Source organism: Xenopus tropicalis, chromosome 1 (genome assembly GCF_000004195.4).
Source record: "Xenopus tropicalis strain Nigerian chromosome 1, UCB_Xtro_10.0, whole genome shotgun sequence".
NCBI lineage: Eukaryota > Metazoa > Chordata > Amphibia > Anura > Pipidae > Xenopus > Xenopus tropicalis.
This window is the reverse complement of record NC_030677.2, coordinates 70,801,428-70,819,073: the sequence shown is the minus strand read 5'-3', so window position 1 is coordinate 70,819,073 and position 17,646 is coordinate 70,801,428. Positions and strand designations below refer to the sequence as shown.

At 37.7% G+C, this 17,646-nt stretch overlaps 1 protein-coding gene across 1 annotated transcript in view; it reads right to left on the bottom strand.

Moving 5' to 3' along the window:
* The window catches only part of usp53 (ubiquitin specific peptidase 53), a 39,447-nt gene extending 22,333 nt beyond the window's left edge, over positions 1 to 17,114 (bottom strand). The window contains exons 1-3 of the mRNA XM_002934255.5: positions 16,414 to 17,114; positions 3,417 to 3,509; positions 1,651 to 1,785 (exon numbers count right to left, since the gene is read on the bottom strand). Coding sequence (XP_002934301.2) covers positions 1,651 to 1,785; positions 3,417 to 3,509; positions 16,414 to 16,560 — 375 coding nt within the window. The 5' untranslated portion in view covers positions 16,561 to 17,114. The remainder of the gene's footprint in view (positions 1 to 1,650; positions 1,786 to 3,416; positions 3,510 to 16,413) is intronic.
* Between the last annotated feature and the right edge of the window lie 532 nt (positions 17,115 to 17,646).

Below are 17,646 nucleotides of genomic sequence, written 5' to 3'. Positions count from 1 at the left end.
GAATATGCCACAACTGTCTAGAGAAGACTGTCCAACAAAACTCGGTAAGGACAGCACTTTAGTCAGAGATGCAACCAAGAGGCCAATTGTAATTGAGAAGCTGGAAAGATCGATAACTAAAAATAAAGAAACTGTCTGTGGAAGAACTATAGCCTGGACACTCCACAAATCTGGTCTTTATGGAAAAGCATTGAGAAGAAATCTATGGCTAAAAAGAAGCCATAGCAAAGCACATTTGGATTTCACCAAAAGGTATGTCTAGAAATCATGTGGTTCACTGGTCTTATTAGAGCAACCAGAACGGTTTTGTTTTGATCATACTGTAAAATACTTTGTGGGCCATTTACTAACAGGGGTTTTTTTTTGCAATTTGGATTCTTTATCACTAAAAGTCTCAGAAAAACAAAGTGACTTTTTCGAGACTTCTAATGTCTGAGAAAACAGCTTAAAATCCGAATCAGACATTCCATCAGCTAAAATTGTCCATGTCATATCAATGCCTGATGTCTTTTCCCTTCTTTGCTTCAAAACTTTAGAGGTTTTTGACTATTTGAAGTAGTTCTTTGTGCAACAATTAGAAAAAGTAGGTTTCAGTGCAACAAGAAAAAGTTGTAGTTTTGCTTTTCTCCGCACATATTTTTTCAGTTCAGACTTTTTAGTCAGTTAGTATGTCAGACATTTGTGGAAATTAGTGAATTTTAATTTTAAAAAAGAAAAAATGATAAAAGTTAGTTTAAGTAAATCTGCCCCTTTGTGTGGGGCATGGTGCTTGTAGTATCATGTTGTGCTTTTCATTAGCAGGGACTGGGAAACTGATCAGGATTGAGGGTGGAGAGGTCAGGAAGAAAACTAGTTTCATAGCGCATGAGACTCAATATTGGGGTAGAAAAACACCTTGCAAAAGGACAATGACCTTAAACACACAGCCAATGTTCCAAAACCAAGAAAATGGATGTCTTAGAATGACAAAAGCCCTGCTCTCAATCTGATTAGTAATAGATTTGAAAATAGCCGTTCACTAGAATATACATCCAACCTGATACAGCTTGAGCATTTTTGCCAAGTAGAACTGTGCAAAGATAGTAAAGACTTGCGGGTGTAATTGCAGTCAAATGTGGTTATACCAAATGCTGGCTTAATAAAAACTATTTTGCACCTATGAAGTGTGAAGTATGTTGTGTATATTAAATAGATAATCCAAACAAAATCAATCTTAACTCCAGGTTGTGACAGAACAAAATATGGAAAAGTCCAAGGAGGAGGAAAAATTGTGCATATGTATTTAAAAATTAAAGTAATACTGTCAAGGGAAAACATGTTTTTTTCAAAATGCATCAGTTAATAGAGATTCTCCAGCAGAATCCTGCATTGAAATCCTTTTTTTTTTTTTTAAAATGCAAACAGATTTTTTTATATTAAATTTCAAATGAGGCTAGATATGTTCTTCATTTCCCAGGTGCCCTCAGCCATGTGACTTGTGCTCTGAAACAGTGTAATTTAGAAATAAAAAGTACACCATAAAAATCATGACATAAACCCTTACCAACTTAATTTTTCACGAAGCAGCCCACTTACTTTATAAAACTGCATAATAATATCCCATATTGCCATCAAAGTTTTCCACACAAACAATGCCCTGTAAGTACTCACAAAACATTCAGCAGCATCATCCATAAGGCCAAGCTGAAAGCGATGCTCATCTTTGAAGCTTTCTGCAAGAGCATGTCTCATAGCATCCGATGGTAGAACCTTCTCTCGGCTTGTTTGAAACTGTGCAAATATGGACTATACAGAAAAAAAAATAACAGCACTGTATGACCCCTTAACAGATATATTTTTCTCATGTCTAAACATTGAAATTGAAGAACATTTTTTAACAAGTTTCACAATATTCTTGAATGATTCTTCTAATAAAGAGATACTGTCATCAGACAACCAAGTATAACTATCCCTTGCATGTTATTTTGACCACTGACTCTGTCGCAATCTGATCTGCCAATTCAACTCCCAGCACCCCAATTGCTCCATAAACAGTATTTACTGTATTACCCCTTGGGGTTAATTGGAGATGTTACAACCTTAATTGCAGATATTGCCCAGAAAAAGCAGCAGAGCTAGGAAGCAGGAGCAGCTCCATAAGCCTAGGCATCTCTGCACATACCTGTGTATTATAATAATGTACTACCTATTGTAATATTTGAGGATATTAGAAGTGACTTCAGGTTTGTGCTTTTATATGGTTATGGAACTCCTTGTTGATTTATAATATCCTTATATTTTACAATGGAGGGGGGTACATTATTCACTATATAATTTACAGTTTGGGCCATAGAAAAATTAAAAACTGCAGATTTTGAATTACCCTATCTGAAAGGCCTGTTTGCCTTTACCACACTAATACTTGGTGAAGTCTGTGACTGCTAAATGTATTTATTACAGAAACCTATAAAAGCTTATTTAACAAATAAGTTAATTTTGAGATGGTAGTAACCCTTTAACTGAAACAGAAAAGGGAATTTTATTAAAAAAAAATTAACTCACAACAATCTTTGAAAATAAATACAATTAAATAAAACTCTACATCAATAAGTGAAAACTTTAACTGAAAATGTAAAGATATTTGATATTTTCTTAACATACATATATATAGGAATTGTGCATTTGAGGAGCTGTAACACCTGTTTGCTTCTATTTTAGCAAGGTATGACATCTCCTGCAAGTGTCAAGTAAAAATGAATGCTCCCTAAAGACATTCTTTAAATTTCACAGCAACTGAAGGCTAAAGACTGAAATCATTTCCACACCCAAAGAAACATTATTATACAGAGTACTAATAACCAACATGCAGATATACTAGGAAAAGGCAACCTTGCACACACTGCAGTGGGTGGGTCTAAGGCTAGTGCCAAACGGGGCAGTTCCTTGGCCTGTGGAAAAATGCAGGCTTAGAATAAGCCCCTAAGCTGCCACCAGCCGACTACCTTGCCTGCACCTAGAAGTAAGGGTGAGGGCAGATCCGGTGGATATTGGCAGAGAAATGCAAAATGTGCCCATGACGCATGAAATACATAGGGCCACCAGAGAACTTTTAAATAAATTTTTCAATAAAGATTTTCATTTTACTTTTTTGCTTTGTGGATCTTGTGGAATCTTTTGTGTGCCTGAATGATCTTCAACTACCTATGCTGGTTATCCACTTCCTGAGCTGAGGGTGCACCCAGACCATGGCTTTACATGGTGAGTGTTTTTCCCTGCCTCCTGTGCCCAGTATTGTTCTATTTGACTATGCACAATTAAGAGGAAACACTGAAATATCAGAGAAACCCCAATTTTCTGTTTTATTTAATAAACATACCATACAAAACAATTTCTATGAAGAAAAATGCTTTTCTGAATTATAAAGTATAAATACTTACCTTTAATGCACAAAATATACAAGCATCTCCTAAGCAAACATGTCCAGTCAGTCCGCGTAAACTGCGTCGAAAAATGTCCAGTTGCCACAGAACCTTTATAATAAGAATAATAATAATAATACCAGTCAGCATCATCAAAGGGTTTAAGTAGAATCTGGGCAATATTTGGGCTCTAAATCAGCAGCATACAAACAAATGCAAAATGCCATTTCTCCCATGAATGTTATTTGTAAACTGCATTCCTTTTGGTCTCAGATTTATTGATATTTGTATGTCTCTCTTTTAAATTGATACATTCCTCTAACCTTTACCCTCCCTAACCCTAACCACAATATTGTATTCCTGTCACGTATGATCTTCCAAAAAAAGAAAAATTGATAACGTGGCAGAAATGTTTACAGGCCCAATTGATATACACACTATTTTGAGTTCAGCAGGGTGGATAACTGGATCAGACCATTTATTGAATTTAAAAGGGCAGTATACACTCTTTTAAAATTCGTTACATAAATATTACATGTGCTGAGCCTACTATTTGCCAATTGTTTTGAATAAAAATATATATGTTTTTTTTATGTCATGCACTAAATATGTCAAAACTGAAACAAAAGTCATATATGCTACTACTTCCTGAGAACAAACAAAACAAATCAGCAGTCCATTGAGAAGCCTCTCTATAATGAGCTGCTTGTTATTCACAGCCTAAAATCTACGGTATACAGAGTGCTTATACTTGCTGGCAAAGAAAAGGCTGATCCTGTCTACGGCCTCTGCGTAGTGATGGAATGAATGTGTTCCACCTGTCACTGAACACATGGACAAATTTCTATTAGAAAATGCAAACACAAGGTCCAAGTGCGCAGTGATAGGTGGTACACAGTCGTTCATGTCACTCTACGGACAGGACACATGCAAATAGGATCAGCCTGTTGATAGCAAAAATCAAATTTAACAACTTTACAAATAAATGTGAGCCTATGGCAATATCCCAAAACAGAAAAAAACTTTTTAGTGAACTGATGATTTGTTTTGGTTGTGCTTGTACAACAACAAATAAGCTCTGTATTGCTACCCGTGGCTACACAGTAGGTTGTTTATATAACTAGAAGAGTCTTTCTCAAACAAACACACAATTTTTACACAAACACACACACACCCTAAGAAAAATCTACAATAATGTTATTAAAATAATTCCATAGTTAACAAAATCTATTAGCACCAGACTGTATTTACAAACACTTATTACAAATATTACACATGCTAGGTGCTGAAGTAAAAGACGTGGCCCTTTGATTACCACGCACTAAGTACTAGTCCTTGTGCAATGCATGCTCCATTCTAAACCTTAAAATAGATTAAAAATCTGGTGTAATTAACAGAGGGCAGCACTTAGTGGTGCAACAAGCTCTGTACATAATGTCTGCCCTGATCAGGGAATAAGTATAGGACTCTGGATTGTCCTTCATCCCAAAGTGCTACCTTATTGCATGTTTTGCATGGTGCCCAAGGAAGGGGCATGCAACTGGCTGCCCTCACCCTGTAAGACATTATGGGGGATGCAAATAGCACTGCTGTTTTTTTGCACTTGGTACCTTACTGCTCTTTTATAAATATAAACTAGGCCGAATACCAAACCCTAATTAGAACATGCTAATTAGGATTTGGAACAGTTAAATGTTGCCGCACACAGTGAAAAAATTTCTACTTCCGTGTTAACATGACAGAAAGACGTGATTTTTAGGATTTGGATTCGGTTTGGCTAGGACCATGAATTCTGCCAAATTCGAATCCTGCCAAAAAAAGGACGAATCCCAAACCGAATCCTGGATTTGGTGCATCCCTAATATGAACTCTATAATAGTGAATAATGAATATTATATATATATATATATATATATATAAAAATTACTCTCATCAGATCTTTTGAAATACAGTTTTTAAATACAGTGCCCAACATTTAGGTCACTGGCTGTACATATACACACATATACAAGAGAGATGCTCTCTCTCTACTAACGCATATTGAGTCTTGTTACAGATTACCTACCTACATGATAATTTTTTAAACTAACCTGCCTTAATCAGGCATGCTTTGCCTCTACTAATTGTACAAGCAGATAGGAACTCGACTAATGTGAAATTAACTGCTCCCTGTGGGATGAGCCACACGTGCAAGTACCAGCTGTGACAAGTCACTTGGGAATCTTGCAGTTTGCGTTTCCTTGGTGAAGTCAGTTTGTTAGTGGGGAGAGTGCCAGCTATCACCGACAACTGTCAGGCAAGCAATATACTGCACACAAGGCAGGTCGAATACCACCTATGACACAGACTTTCTGAGACACAAGATGTTACATTCCAGGAGCTCATGTTCTGTTCAGCCCCAGTTTGCCTTCCAACCAGTACCTTGCTAGTATGGCTTTATGGCTTTTGCCACATCAGATAAGAGAAGGCACCATCATAGCCAATATCCATGTTACAGTGGTACAAATATAGTGAATAAAACATTTAAAAGGGGAATAGAAATATTTAGCTACTCATCAGAAACAAAAAATTTCTAATCATGCTGTTTAAAGGAAAGCACACCTTTACTTTAATCGTTAATAGTATTTTAAGCACAATTGCAGGTGGTCTTAATTTCTTATAGTTTGATTTTTTTTTTTTTTTGGGCGCTTTCCAATTGGAAATTTCAGCAGCTATCTGTTTGCAAGGGTTCAATGACAGAATAGGAAAAGGCCCAAATAAAAAGAACCAAACGGGACCTCACAGACAGATAGGTTTTTGATTGCTTGGTTCAGTTACCCCAAATAACCAAACAGAACAGTGTTTTCCCCAGAAAAAAAAAATGCCAGGAGGGAAAAAACTTGTCTCGGGTGAGGAAAAAATAAATAAATATAAGCCTCCGGTGCCAAAATAACTGGTTTTTATACACACTGATAGAACTGTGTGCTTTAGCAAACACAAATCACAGTACACACAAAATACAGCTAGGTGTGTAACGTGGGGGAGGAGCAGGGATAGAGAGAAGCCGGGTAGCAGGGGAAATCAGTCAGGTGACGCGCCTGACAAGAACACTGCAGAGTTTTAAAATATGAAATGGATAGAGGTTGAAAAAGGAGGCAAATAATTCTAAAATATTAAAAAAAAAATTAAGACTATTTGAAAAGATCTGAATGTTACATTAATGGTGAACCACCCCCTCTTATGCTGGGTCCCACTGATCCCCTTAACAGAGTAAAATGTTTCCCTACAACAGTGGTAATCAGTATAATGTACATGATTTATTATATACCATTCCATGGGTCATATGGCGGACACCCAGATGTAAAAAAGGAACAGTGCTTAAAGTGAATAAGTATTTAAAAAAATAGTGCTCTATAATAAAGACAGAAAATTATAGCCACAAACATTAAAATGAAGCGGACATTTCCTGTTTTACTACAATAAAAGCATGTTAAAATCTGAATAATTATAAGGCAACAATTTTACCCATTTTTAGCACTTCACACAGAAATGCCTTCCATCAACATCACTCACTGTTACAGCCCTTTACTCTTGTTGCCTTCTCTCTTTGGAATGCACACTGTAACAAAACAGGATGTTCATATAGGAAGGTGTTTGTAACAGTCACAAATACAGAATGTGCTATGTTAGAATCTACAATGTTTCTTGTTTTAGTGAGAGAGAGCAATATATACTTTTCAGCTCCTGCTCCATAAAAATGCTAATCTTCTTTACGCTCCTGGCTAATGTGTGAAAATTAAAACCAGAAAAAATATTATCTTATCAAGGAGCACAGTGAGCAACCACTAAATTAAAAATGTAAGTCGCCGGTGGGATGGCAGATGCGGTGGCGCGATTTCGCGCAAATCGCCCCGCCGCGTCTGCCATCCCACCGGCGACTTACATTGTCACCGATGGGATGGCAGGGGAAGGCAACTCGGGGAGTTTAGTCGCCCGCGAACAGGGAGTTTTGCCGCGGGCGACTAATCTCCCCGTGTGCCAGAGCCCTTAAGGAAACTTTAGTTCTCCAAAAAACTGGACTATAGAAAGCACTAATTTTACTTTATCTTAAATTAGAAAACATAACATTAGCTTCCTATTAGGTAGTTTACTTTAAAGTTAACTTTAACTATGGTAAAAAAAAAATTGCACATTCTTAGCAACTTTAATTGGTTAAAAAAAATTTTTTAGTTTTTGGATTATTCGCCTTTCTTTTGACTCTTGAGCAGCCAATAAAACTATTGCTCTGTGAGGCTACAATTTAACTGTTATTTTTTTGTTTTTAGAACTTATCTTTCTATTCAGGCCCTCTATTATTCAGATTCCAGTCTTTCATTCAAACCCCGTTCTGGTCTCTAGTCTGGTTGCTAGGATAATTTGTAGGGTGAAATGCACTTTAACAACTACTTTATCAATAATTGAACTGGAAATCCTGCAGATTCCCGGACATTCAATTTAGGATTTGTAGAAGTAAATACTATAATTATTATAGATCCAAATTGACTATTGCATAATCTACCCTAATGCTTGCAGCACAATATTTCTCACTCTTTGACATTCTTGATGCCAACGTCCTACTATATGAAGCCAAACTACAGAATTGAGCTAAAGAAGCTCCACGTTTAGGTGGGGGGACACTATGCTGGTTTCAACTGACTGAGCAGAAGGGTGGTCCTGTTTGCTACACCACTGACCAGCATCGATGTAAGTCATTTTGGGCATCTGATAACAAAGACAGGTGGAGAGAAACTGCATTGACTTCTATGTACCAGCGCTCTGCATCCCTTGTATGGTTATTTGTATTGTATATATTTCAGGGTTTGTGGTATTTAAACATTTATCACACACTGCTAACTAATACTAATACTCCAGTGAGAGGCTTTGGGCTCCGTCTTATATCCAAGTGGCTGGTGTGATACATAGCTAGCTATTTACAATATTGAATGTTTAACATATCATACTGCCTATTACTACCATGTACGTCTAGGAATTATTACATGCAAATTACTATTCTGTACTAGATGCCAGCATTTTAAGGTCAGTGGCCAACAACTCCTGTACTAAAGGCTTATTGTATTGGTTGTATCGATCGTTTAATCAAGTTTAGTTAATTTTTGTAACATTTTCATTGAGTTCTTAGTGGGAGTCAGAGTTTGGGTCTAGTAGGCCTTTTGCAGTGATCTAATATTGGCTGATAAAATAAACAAAATGTTTTCACTTTATTTGCATATGGTCTGAGATCTTGTCTTACGAGTGTTTTCTTTATCACATATTAATGATTCCTACCACCATGGAGCACCATCACTCCATAATTAATTGACTTCATATGAACGGAGATCATTGTGACTATGGCCATGTAGTTTGTTTCAGAGGTGCGTTCATTTCTTTATACACAGTAGTATTTAATAGCCTTTACCATTAAGAAAATACATAATGTATCAAAGCAAATCTTTAAAAATGAATAATAGCAAAGTCAAGCAAACCTTTAAAATGAATAAAAGCAAAGTCTAGTACAGGTATGGGACCTGTTATCCAGAATGCTTGGGACCTGTGGTTTTCCGGGTAAGGGATCTTTCATAATTTGGATCTCCATACCTTAAGTCTGCTAAAAATCGTTTAGATATTGAATAAACCCAATAGGATTGTTTTGCCTCCAAAAAAGGATTGGGAACAAGTACAAGGTACTGTTTTATTATTAGAGAGAAAAAGGAAATCATTTTCAAAATTTAGAATTATTTGCTTATAATAGAGTCTATGGGAGATGGCCATTCCGTAATTAGGAACTTTCTGGATACTGGGTTTCTGGATAATGGATCCCATACCTGTAGTAAAAAATTATGAAATATACAAATTGGGGATCTCTTATACAGAAACCCGATCTTCAGAAAACTTTAAATTACAAAAAGATCCAAAAAGATTCACCAAATCCATTTTAATTCTATTTTTGTTTAATGTATTTCCTTTTTCAGTGTAATAATCACTGTACTACTAAGCTGCATAAATTCATACTGGTAGCAAAACAATGCAATTGGGTTTAATATTTAAAAGTTTTTAGTAGACTTTAGGCATGATGATCCAAATTTTGAATAAAAAAAAAAAATCCAAAAAAACCTTTACCAGAAAACTACAGACAAGGGTGACCAGAAATTCAGGGACATGAATAATAAATACACGGCAATACTGATTGCATATAAAATAAACTGCTATCAGTTGAGATCTGCTAGCTGGATTTCTTAGACGTTTCCATTATCTGGTCACACTACACCAGGCCCCATAAATTCTTGATAATAGATCCCATATCTGTGCATTACATGGAATTAGACTACAGAACAAATATACCAAAATTTCTGTACATCATACAATAAATAGACAGATGACATGCTGCTAAGCCTGCAAGATTATATTTATCAGAAATATGCTATGGCTCCTGAAGTTTCTGTTCTTCCAAAATGAAAACAAAATACATCTTGGATCTTTTATACAAGTTGGGGACTCAAAATTATAGCAAATGCTATATTTCATAGCATCAATTTTAAGCAAAGAATTACATCTTCTAAAATTATTTTTATTTGTAACAAAACCGAACATTGCACTTAAAGGGCACCTGTCACTCTGAAACTGCTTCCCCTACCTGAGGTGTGGGCTAATAGAGTTGTATAGCACATGTGCATAATGAGTTTCACTGCTTGCTCATTATACACATGCATCTGACGTAGGTAAGGTGGAAGTGCATAACAAGCTCACATCATACACATGCATATAATGAGCGAGTTGTCCACTCACTCATTATGTGCATGCATGTGCCACAGCATGGACACCCACTGGTAAACCTACTGTTTCCCCCAACCGGAGTACGAGTTCTGCAAGCCCGCACCTCTGGTGGAGGAAACAATTTCAGTGTGATCAGTACCCTCTATTGATAGCTAAACTGCACTAATCCATATTGCTTACAAAATAAACATTTTAATGTATTTTAATGTACTTAATGTTTAAATGTTTTTAGTAGCAATCCAGGCTTCAAGTACTGAGAAAAACAGATCATTATTGTAACAGTGGCATGGAACTGTTAAAAGTAGAATAAAGAAGTCCTACTTAAACAAATGAAACCAACATTATTATATTTGGTCATGTATATATTAAAAAAAATTATCAACTATCAATTATTATTAACAACATCTGTGTGTGGCAAAAGTAAGTGAATCTTTAGGATTATCATATAATCCAGTAATCCCCAACCAGTGGCTCTGGGGCAACATGTTGATTTACTACCAAATAAAGCCCCCTGTAAGCTGATAGTGTGCACAGAGGCCCCTAATAGCCAATTATTTACACCCAAGACTGTCTCTAAAGAGTTTGTACTTCACCAATCAACAGTCAGACAGGCTGTGTACAAATGGAGAAAATTCAGGATTGTTGTTACCCTACCCAGAAGTGGTTGACCATCAAAGACAACCATCTGCAAGGTGTCCAAAAGTTTGAGAGGTAAAAAAGGAACCCAGGGAAACTTCTAAGTAAGGTAAGTATTACATTGGCAAATGTTGATGTTCATGAGTCCACCATCAGGAAAACACTGAACAGCAATGGTGTGTATTGCAGGATAGCAAGGAAAATGCTGCTGACCATCTACAGTTTGCTAAAGATCACGTGGACAAGAAGGATACTGGAAGAATGTTTTGTGGACGGATAAAGCCAAAATAGAAATTTTTGGCTTAAATGAGAAGTGGTACATTTGGAGAAAGAAAAACACCTTATCCCATCTGTGAAACATGGCGGTGGGAGTGTTCTGGACTGGGCCTGTTTTGCTGCATCTGGGCCTGGTCAGCTTGCTATCATTGATGGAACAATAAATTCTAAAACTATACCAGAGAAATTTAAAAGAAAATGTCAAGACATCTGTCTGTTAACTGAATTTCAAAAGACAGTGTGTCATGCAGCAAGACACCAATCCTAAACATATAAGTTGTTCTATCAAATAAGAAAGAGCGTTTAAAGAAGAAAATAAATGTTCTGGAATGATCAAGTCAAAGTCCTGACATTAAGCAAATAGAAATGTTGTGGAAAGAGAATATCCAAGAGCTAAAGCTGTTCTGTATCAGTCGATGTGCAGGACCGATTAACAGGTACCGCAAATGTTTAGTTGCAGTTTTGCTGCACAACGGGGTCACACCAGATACTGAGAGCACGATTCACTTGCTTTTGGCACATGTAAATACCTGATCAAATTTAATAATTTTTGTTTCATTTGTTTAACTAGGTTTTCTTAATTTACTTTTAGGGCTAGATTGAAATCAGATGATGTTTTAGGTCACAGAGAAATTTTCACAAACTTTCAAGCACCACTGTATCTGTGCAGCTTGACACATGAGCATTTTAAATATGTAGGCAGAATCATGACAATGAAATCTATATTACAGCATTTCCAAGAACACAGCTGTTCAGTCCGATAGGAATTTGGAACTGCAGAACAACCAGTAATATTGGTTCTGTTAAGTCTGCCAAGGAACAAAATGTCTAATGGGCTTACATGCCATAACAATTGTCTAAAAGTGAAATTAATTTCAATCTGCATTGACATGTACCAACAATACAAACTGATTTTTAAAGAAAAAGTAAAGCTAATGGGAATAAAAATTATATTCCTCATGTCTTACAGCTTAATGGTGACACACTGACACCATTGGAAATGAATTGTTAAGCTGCTTCAGTATGTACCAAAAAGCTGCATTTGTTAGCCCTGTAGTTCAGTAAATAATACCCATTTCCCCAGAGAAAACATTGTGTCAGGTACTGTATGCTCTTAAAATGCTAGCTTAAAATCTGCTGCATCACTTTCACATGCACCATACCTTCACATTATTGAATTCTATATTTATTTAAAAGCAAGTTTGTCAACTGCTTTTTCAAAGTAGTTCTAGCAGTAGAATAGTAGTTTTATTCTGATTAAAGCGTTAAACAATTTCAAACATTATATATACATTTGTCATTTAGGTCCATAAAGCTTAAGGCAAGTTGGCAAGTACAAATAACACATTTAACACTATCTACTTAGGTAAGTTCAAGATGTGGAACACTACTGTAAATGTGCATACAACAATTTTAACATTAAAAGGTTAAGGGAAAATAGAGTGCTTTTGGTTGCTTTGAGCACAACGTTTTTAGGCAGGCCAAATATACCAAACCTTGTGCCATAGCCTGTCAGGCGTGGGCATGCACACTTTCATTTCCAAGTTGGGCTTTCACTCTACAGCACATGCACCTGCCCGAACCGGAAAGAAATGTAGATGAAAGACTCATAAGATGGCCATGAGGGATCGTCTGCAGAAATATCCTGGGCCGGTGCAGTTTTTAACACACAGGAGCACTGGCCCAGGGTATCAGGTAAGAAACTGTAATCACTGGGGGGTGATTAACATTTTGGCACCCCAGTGATTTAAACTTTCCTTCTTCTTTAATTACATTTTTTATAGAGGTACGTCTTATACTAAACACAGGCAGATCCAGCAATTTTAACATAAAACAGGGTCCAATTTGGCCCCACAAACGCGCCTCCAAACCTGTCATATTGATAATATATATGTATATATAATAATATATATGTAATATATCGATCCTTGTGGGCAAGAATCCAGATAAGTAATGGTAGCCCTGGCTGACAGCTGGGCTGTTGACCACAAACACTGTCTAAGTAGATTTTGCATGTATAAGATAAAGCTTGCACATAACATTTGCTTTAAAAGAACTGAATACTAAGGGCTCTGGCACATGGGGAGATTAGTTGCCCGCGACAAATCTCCCCGAACTACCATCCCACCGGCCAACATGTAAGTCGCCGGTGGGATGGTACATGCTGCGCAGGAGATTTCGGCAAATCGCCGAAGTTGCCTCGCGAGGCATTTACATGTTCGCCGGTGGGATGGCAACACGAGGAAAAAAGTCGCCCGCGAACAGGGAGATTTGTCACGGGCGACTAATCTCCCCGTGTGCCAGAGCCCTAAAACAGTTGCCAAACGTTCAGCATAAACAATATCTATATGTGGCGCTGTCGCAATTCTAAAGTTCTATCTTTATGATATACATAGATTACACAGTTATCAGGCGGTAAACATCCTGCACCCACAACTAAGCACAGTTCCTTTAAAACAGGTTTTTCAACATTTCCAAAGACCAAAAGACTGCAGTCATAATGCAAATCTGGTCTTAACTGCTCAAAATGTCTGACAATATTAAAAAGCATGTGGTCACCTTAAAGGGGTTATTCACTTAAAATTAACTTTTTGTATAGCATATAGAATGATATTAATGAGACAAAATGCAAATTATCTTCCTTTTTTATTATTTGTGGTTTTTGAATTTTTGATTTTGTTCAGCAGCTAACCAGTTTGGAATTTCAGCAGTTATCTAGTTGCTAGGGTTCAAATTACCCTAGCAACCAGTCAGTGGTGTGAATAAGAGGTTGTATGCTGAATAGAAGAGGGCTTGTATAGAAAGAATTGGCCATAATATAAGTTAAAGGAACAAAATATTTTTAAGTAAAAAAATCTATTCTACCCTGCGCCAATAATTGCCCTATCCTGAAAACCATTTATTATTTTGAATGCTGTAGTACAAAATACCTGTTAAAAGTTGGCTTCCGGTCATTTGAAGAAAGGCGATACAGGTGAAGCATCAGGGGAAGCGTCCACTATGCGGCGATTGATTGATCGAGCCTAGCCTGACTCCTTCCTATACAGAAGGAAGGCTAGGCTCGATCAATCGACTGTCGCATCGTGGACGCTTCCCCTGATACTTCACCTGCATCACCGTATCGCCTTTCTTCAAATGACCGGAAGCCAAATTTTAACAGGTATTTTGTACTACAGCATTCAAAATAATAAATGGTTTTCATGATAGGGCAATTATTGGGGCAGGGTAGAATAGATTTTTTACTTAAAATTTTTTTGTGTTACTTTTCCTTTAATGTAAAGGAGAACCACCCCTTTAAGAGACAACTGTGCATCCAAAAGACCTGATGTCCTGTTAAACTTCTATACAGAACTGCAAGCCTCTGTCATCCCAGTTTGCCTTATAAACCCATATACTCGCTGATTAGGGCTGTGGCAGATGGGGAGACTAATCTCCCAAAAATACCATTCCACCAGCGAGTATGGAAATCGCCGGTGGGATGGCATACATGGCGCCACAATTTCCCCGAAATATTACTCAGTATAGTTGAGGTGCACGTTCAGTTTATAAGTAGTTTTTAATTGCTAATTAAGTGGAAAATTCCATTGTGCACAAAGTCTGGTAACTAATGCCAATTTTTCTTTTTTACACACAGTAACTTTCAGCTGGCTGGACCATGCATGCCTATGACATTCTGAAAGCTTGAGACTTCAGAGTTTCTAGATACATAGAAATTCCATAATTTGAAGCACTCTGCATTAAAGCTACTAAAAAACATTTGAATATTAAAAAAACAAGTGAGGATAAAGAGAAGATTAATTTGATGTGATTCATGTTAGCTTAGTTACCATCAAGTGCAAGGCACTGTTTATGGTTATACTGTATAGACAAATATGTAGGGAAAAGGCAAAGATGTATTTTGGAGCTATCTGGAAAAGGTGTTTATGGATAACAGGTCCAGTTTGTGAAGGATAGAGTTGCAGCAGACTGGATAAAACCTTGGTGCAACCTGATACCATTGATAACAACTCAAATTCAACTCTATGTGGCCACATGGAGTACCATATACAGTTCAGGTATAGGACCCATTATCCAGAATGCTCGGGGCCAAGGGTATTCCGTATAAGGGGTCTTTCCGTAATTTGGATCTCCATACCTTAAGTCTACTAAAAAATCAATAAAACATAAATTAAACCCAATAGGATTGTTTGGCATCAAATAAGGATTAATTATACCTTAGTTGGGATCAATTACAAGGTACTGTTTTATTACTACAGAGAAAAAGGAAATCAGTCATTCTGTATTATTTGATTAAACTGGAGTCTATAGGAGACGGGCTTTCCGTAATTCGGAACTTTCTGGATTATGGGTTTTCCAGATAATGGATCCAATACCTGGACATATGGTTTATACTGAAACTGCATTTTCCTCTGTGCCTAAAGAGTGGAATCCAACGGCAGCACTAGTTTAAAACAAACTGACAGTTTGACAAAATGGGCACGCTTAGACACAAAGCATTTAAAAAGGTAATTCAGCTTAAAGTTAACTTTTAATATGTTATAGAATTGTAGAGGCAATTTTTCAAATGGTCTTCATTTTTTATCGTCTCTGAATTATTTGCCTCCTGTGTCTGCCTTTTTCTCAAATGGGGGTCACTGACCCCAGCAGCCACAATACTATTGCTCTATTAGCTACAATTTTATTGTTACTTTGTATTACTTATCTTTCTATTCAGACCCTCTACTATTCATATAGTCACTCTCTTAAACCACTCCCTGGTTACTAAGGGCAAAAAGTTAAATCATTAAAAAAAAACTAACAGTGATAAAAAATGAAGACCAATTGGAAATGGTCTCAGATTAGCTAAAAGTTAACTCAAAGGTGAACAATCCATTTAAAGCATTTGTTGAATTCCAATATTTTTTTCAGTTTCCTGGGAGAATGCAGCCAAGGAGATGTGACATTGCAAGTTTGGTAGGGTCTTGTGGTTACCTTGTAAGCATATTTAACCATATTAAACTAGAATAAAACAGCCCACGTCCTCTGATTTGCTTATATGGTTCTCTATTAAGTGGGTGCACCCTGGGAATGTCATAAAGGCAGCACAAAGCTGATAAGGTGCTGGCACCTATCATGTTCATATAGAGCCAAATGTTTCCAAATGAATGATGCACACGGCACAGGAATTTTGACTTGGAACCCGCTGGTAAATACCAAGTGAGTTAGCACTCTGTCCAGCTGTTGATGTACTAAAACTCCCACTGACCTATGGCAGCCAAAGGGGAAAGCTGCGGAGGCGCAGGTTGTACAAAGCTGCAATGTGGATGCCACTCACCTGCACGGCGCTGTTCAGGAAGCAGCTGTTCTGCCCGGGCTCATTGAACAGGCCCTTGGTAGGTGCCAGAGAGAGGACGCTGCCAGGCTGGTACACTTTCCCTAGGTTCCCTCCTGCCTGACGCCGAAAAAACTTCACCCAGGCCATGCTCGCCGTCACCAGGGCTGTAATCCTAGCCGGTCTCCAGCGACTGCTCCGTGGTGCCAAAACACAAGGCACAACAGGTAGACAGGCAACAATAATCACACTCCGGCCATTCTCGGAGGACCCATTTTCCCCTTACTGTCCGCTGCTCCTTTACGATCAGGATCCAAAAACTGCGGCTTTTTGCGTCCCCCCTTTCTAAGTATGGTAGATTCCCGGTCGGACCGTATCAGTTCTATGCGTTCTCGGCAGCAGGGAGAGAAGGAATAGGATGTCAGGGGGAGGAGGGAAGGGGCGTGGCTTGCTGCTAAGCTGGGAGGCAACACAAGCGTGAACGCGCAACGTTCAACGGAGCGTCCTTTCCAGTTGTGCGTGTAACAGCAGCGAGTGATTAGACATTAGAATCGGGCGAAAGGCGGGATCCTCGACTGTTCTGCCACAGTTACGCGCTCTAAGTCCAAGCCTTGCGAGATTTGAACGCTAAATCACTAAGGTGCATAGCAAAAGTTGCTGCGCCGGAAGCTCACCTGTGCGTGACGTTACGGGGGAGCTTTGCGCGGACCAATCAGCTCCTTCTGTGTTCGTATGTGTACAATCGCGGTATACAGGTAGAGTGGGCGGGGCTTGGGCTAGCTTGTTGACAAACTGGTCTTGTCAGTCACATGTTCTCTGGACTTTCCAAGCTTGGACTACAAGTCCCATCATCCACTGGAAGGCTTAAGGCTGTTCTAATTCTATTGAGAATTAAAGGAAACGTTGTTCTTATTTAAATAGGGATGCCAATGAAAAATATGTAGTTCATAACTATGTAAAAATCTTTACAACTGTTTTTGCAAAATTTTTATTTACGCAATTGAAAAAGACGATAATTTAACCTTAAAATCCAAAATTGTATGGATTGCATTGATAAACACAAGTCCAAAATATAGTTAACGTGAATTTCTCCACGGGAAACAATTTCCTCTATTTTAGTTTGCTACAAGTCATCTCAAGCAATGAGCCATGCTGTTTCTTTCCTATACAATTATGTGATTTTTAAGGTGAAATCAGTGCATAAAGTGGATTGTTTTTGTTAAAGGGCATGTCAAC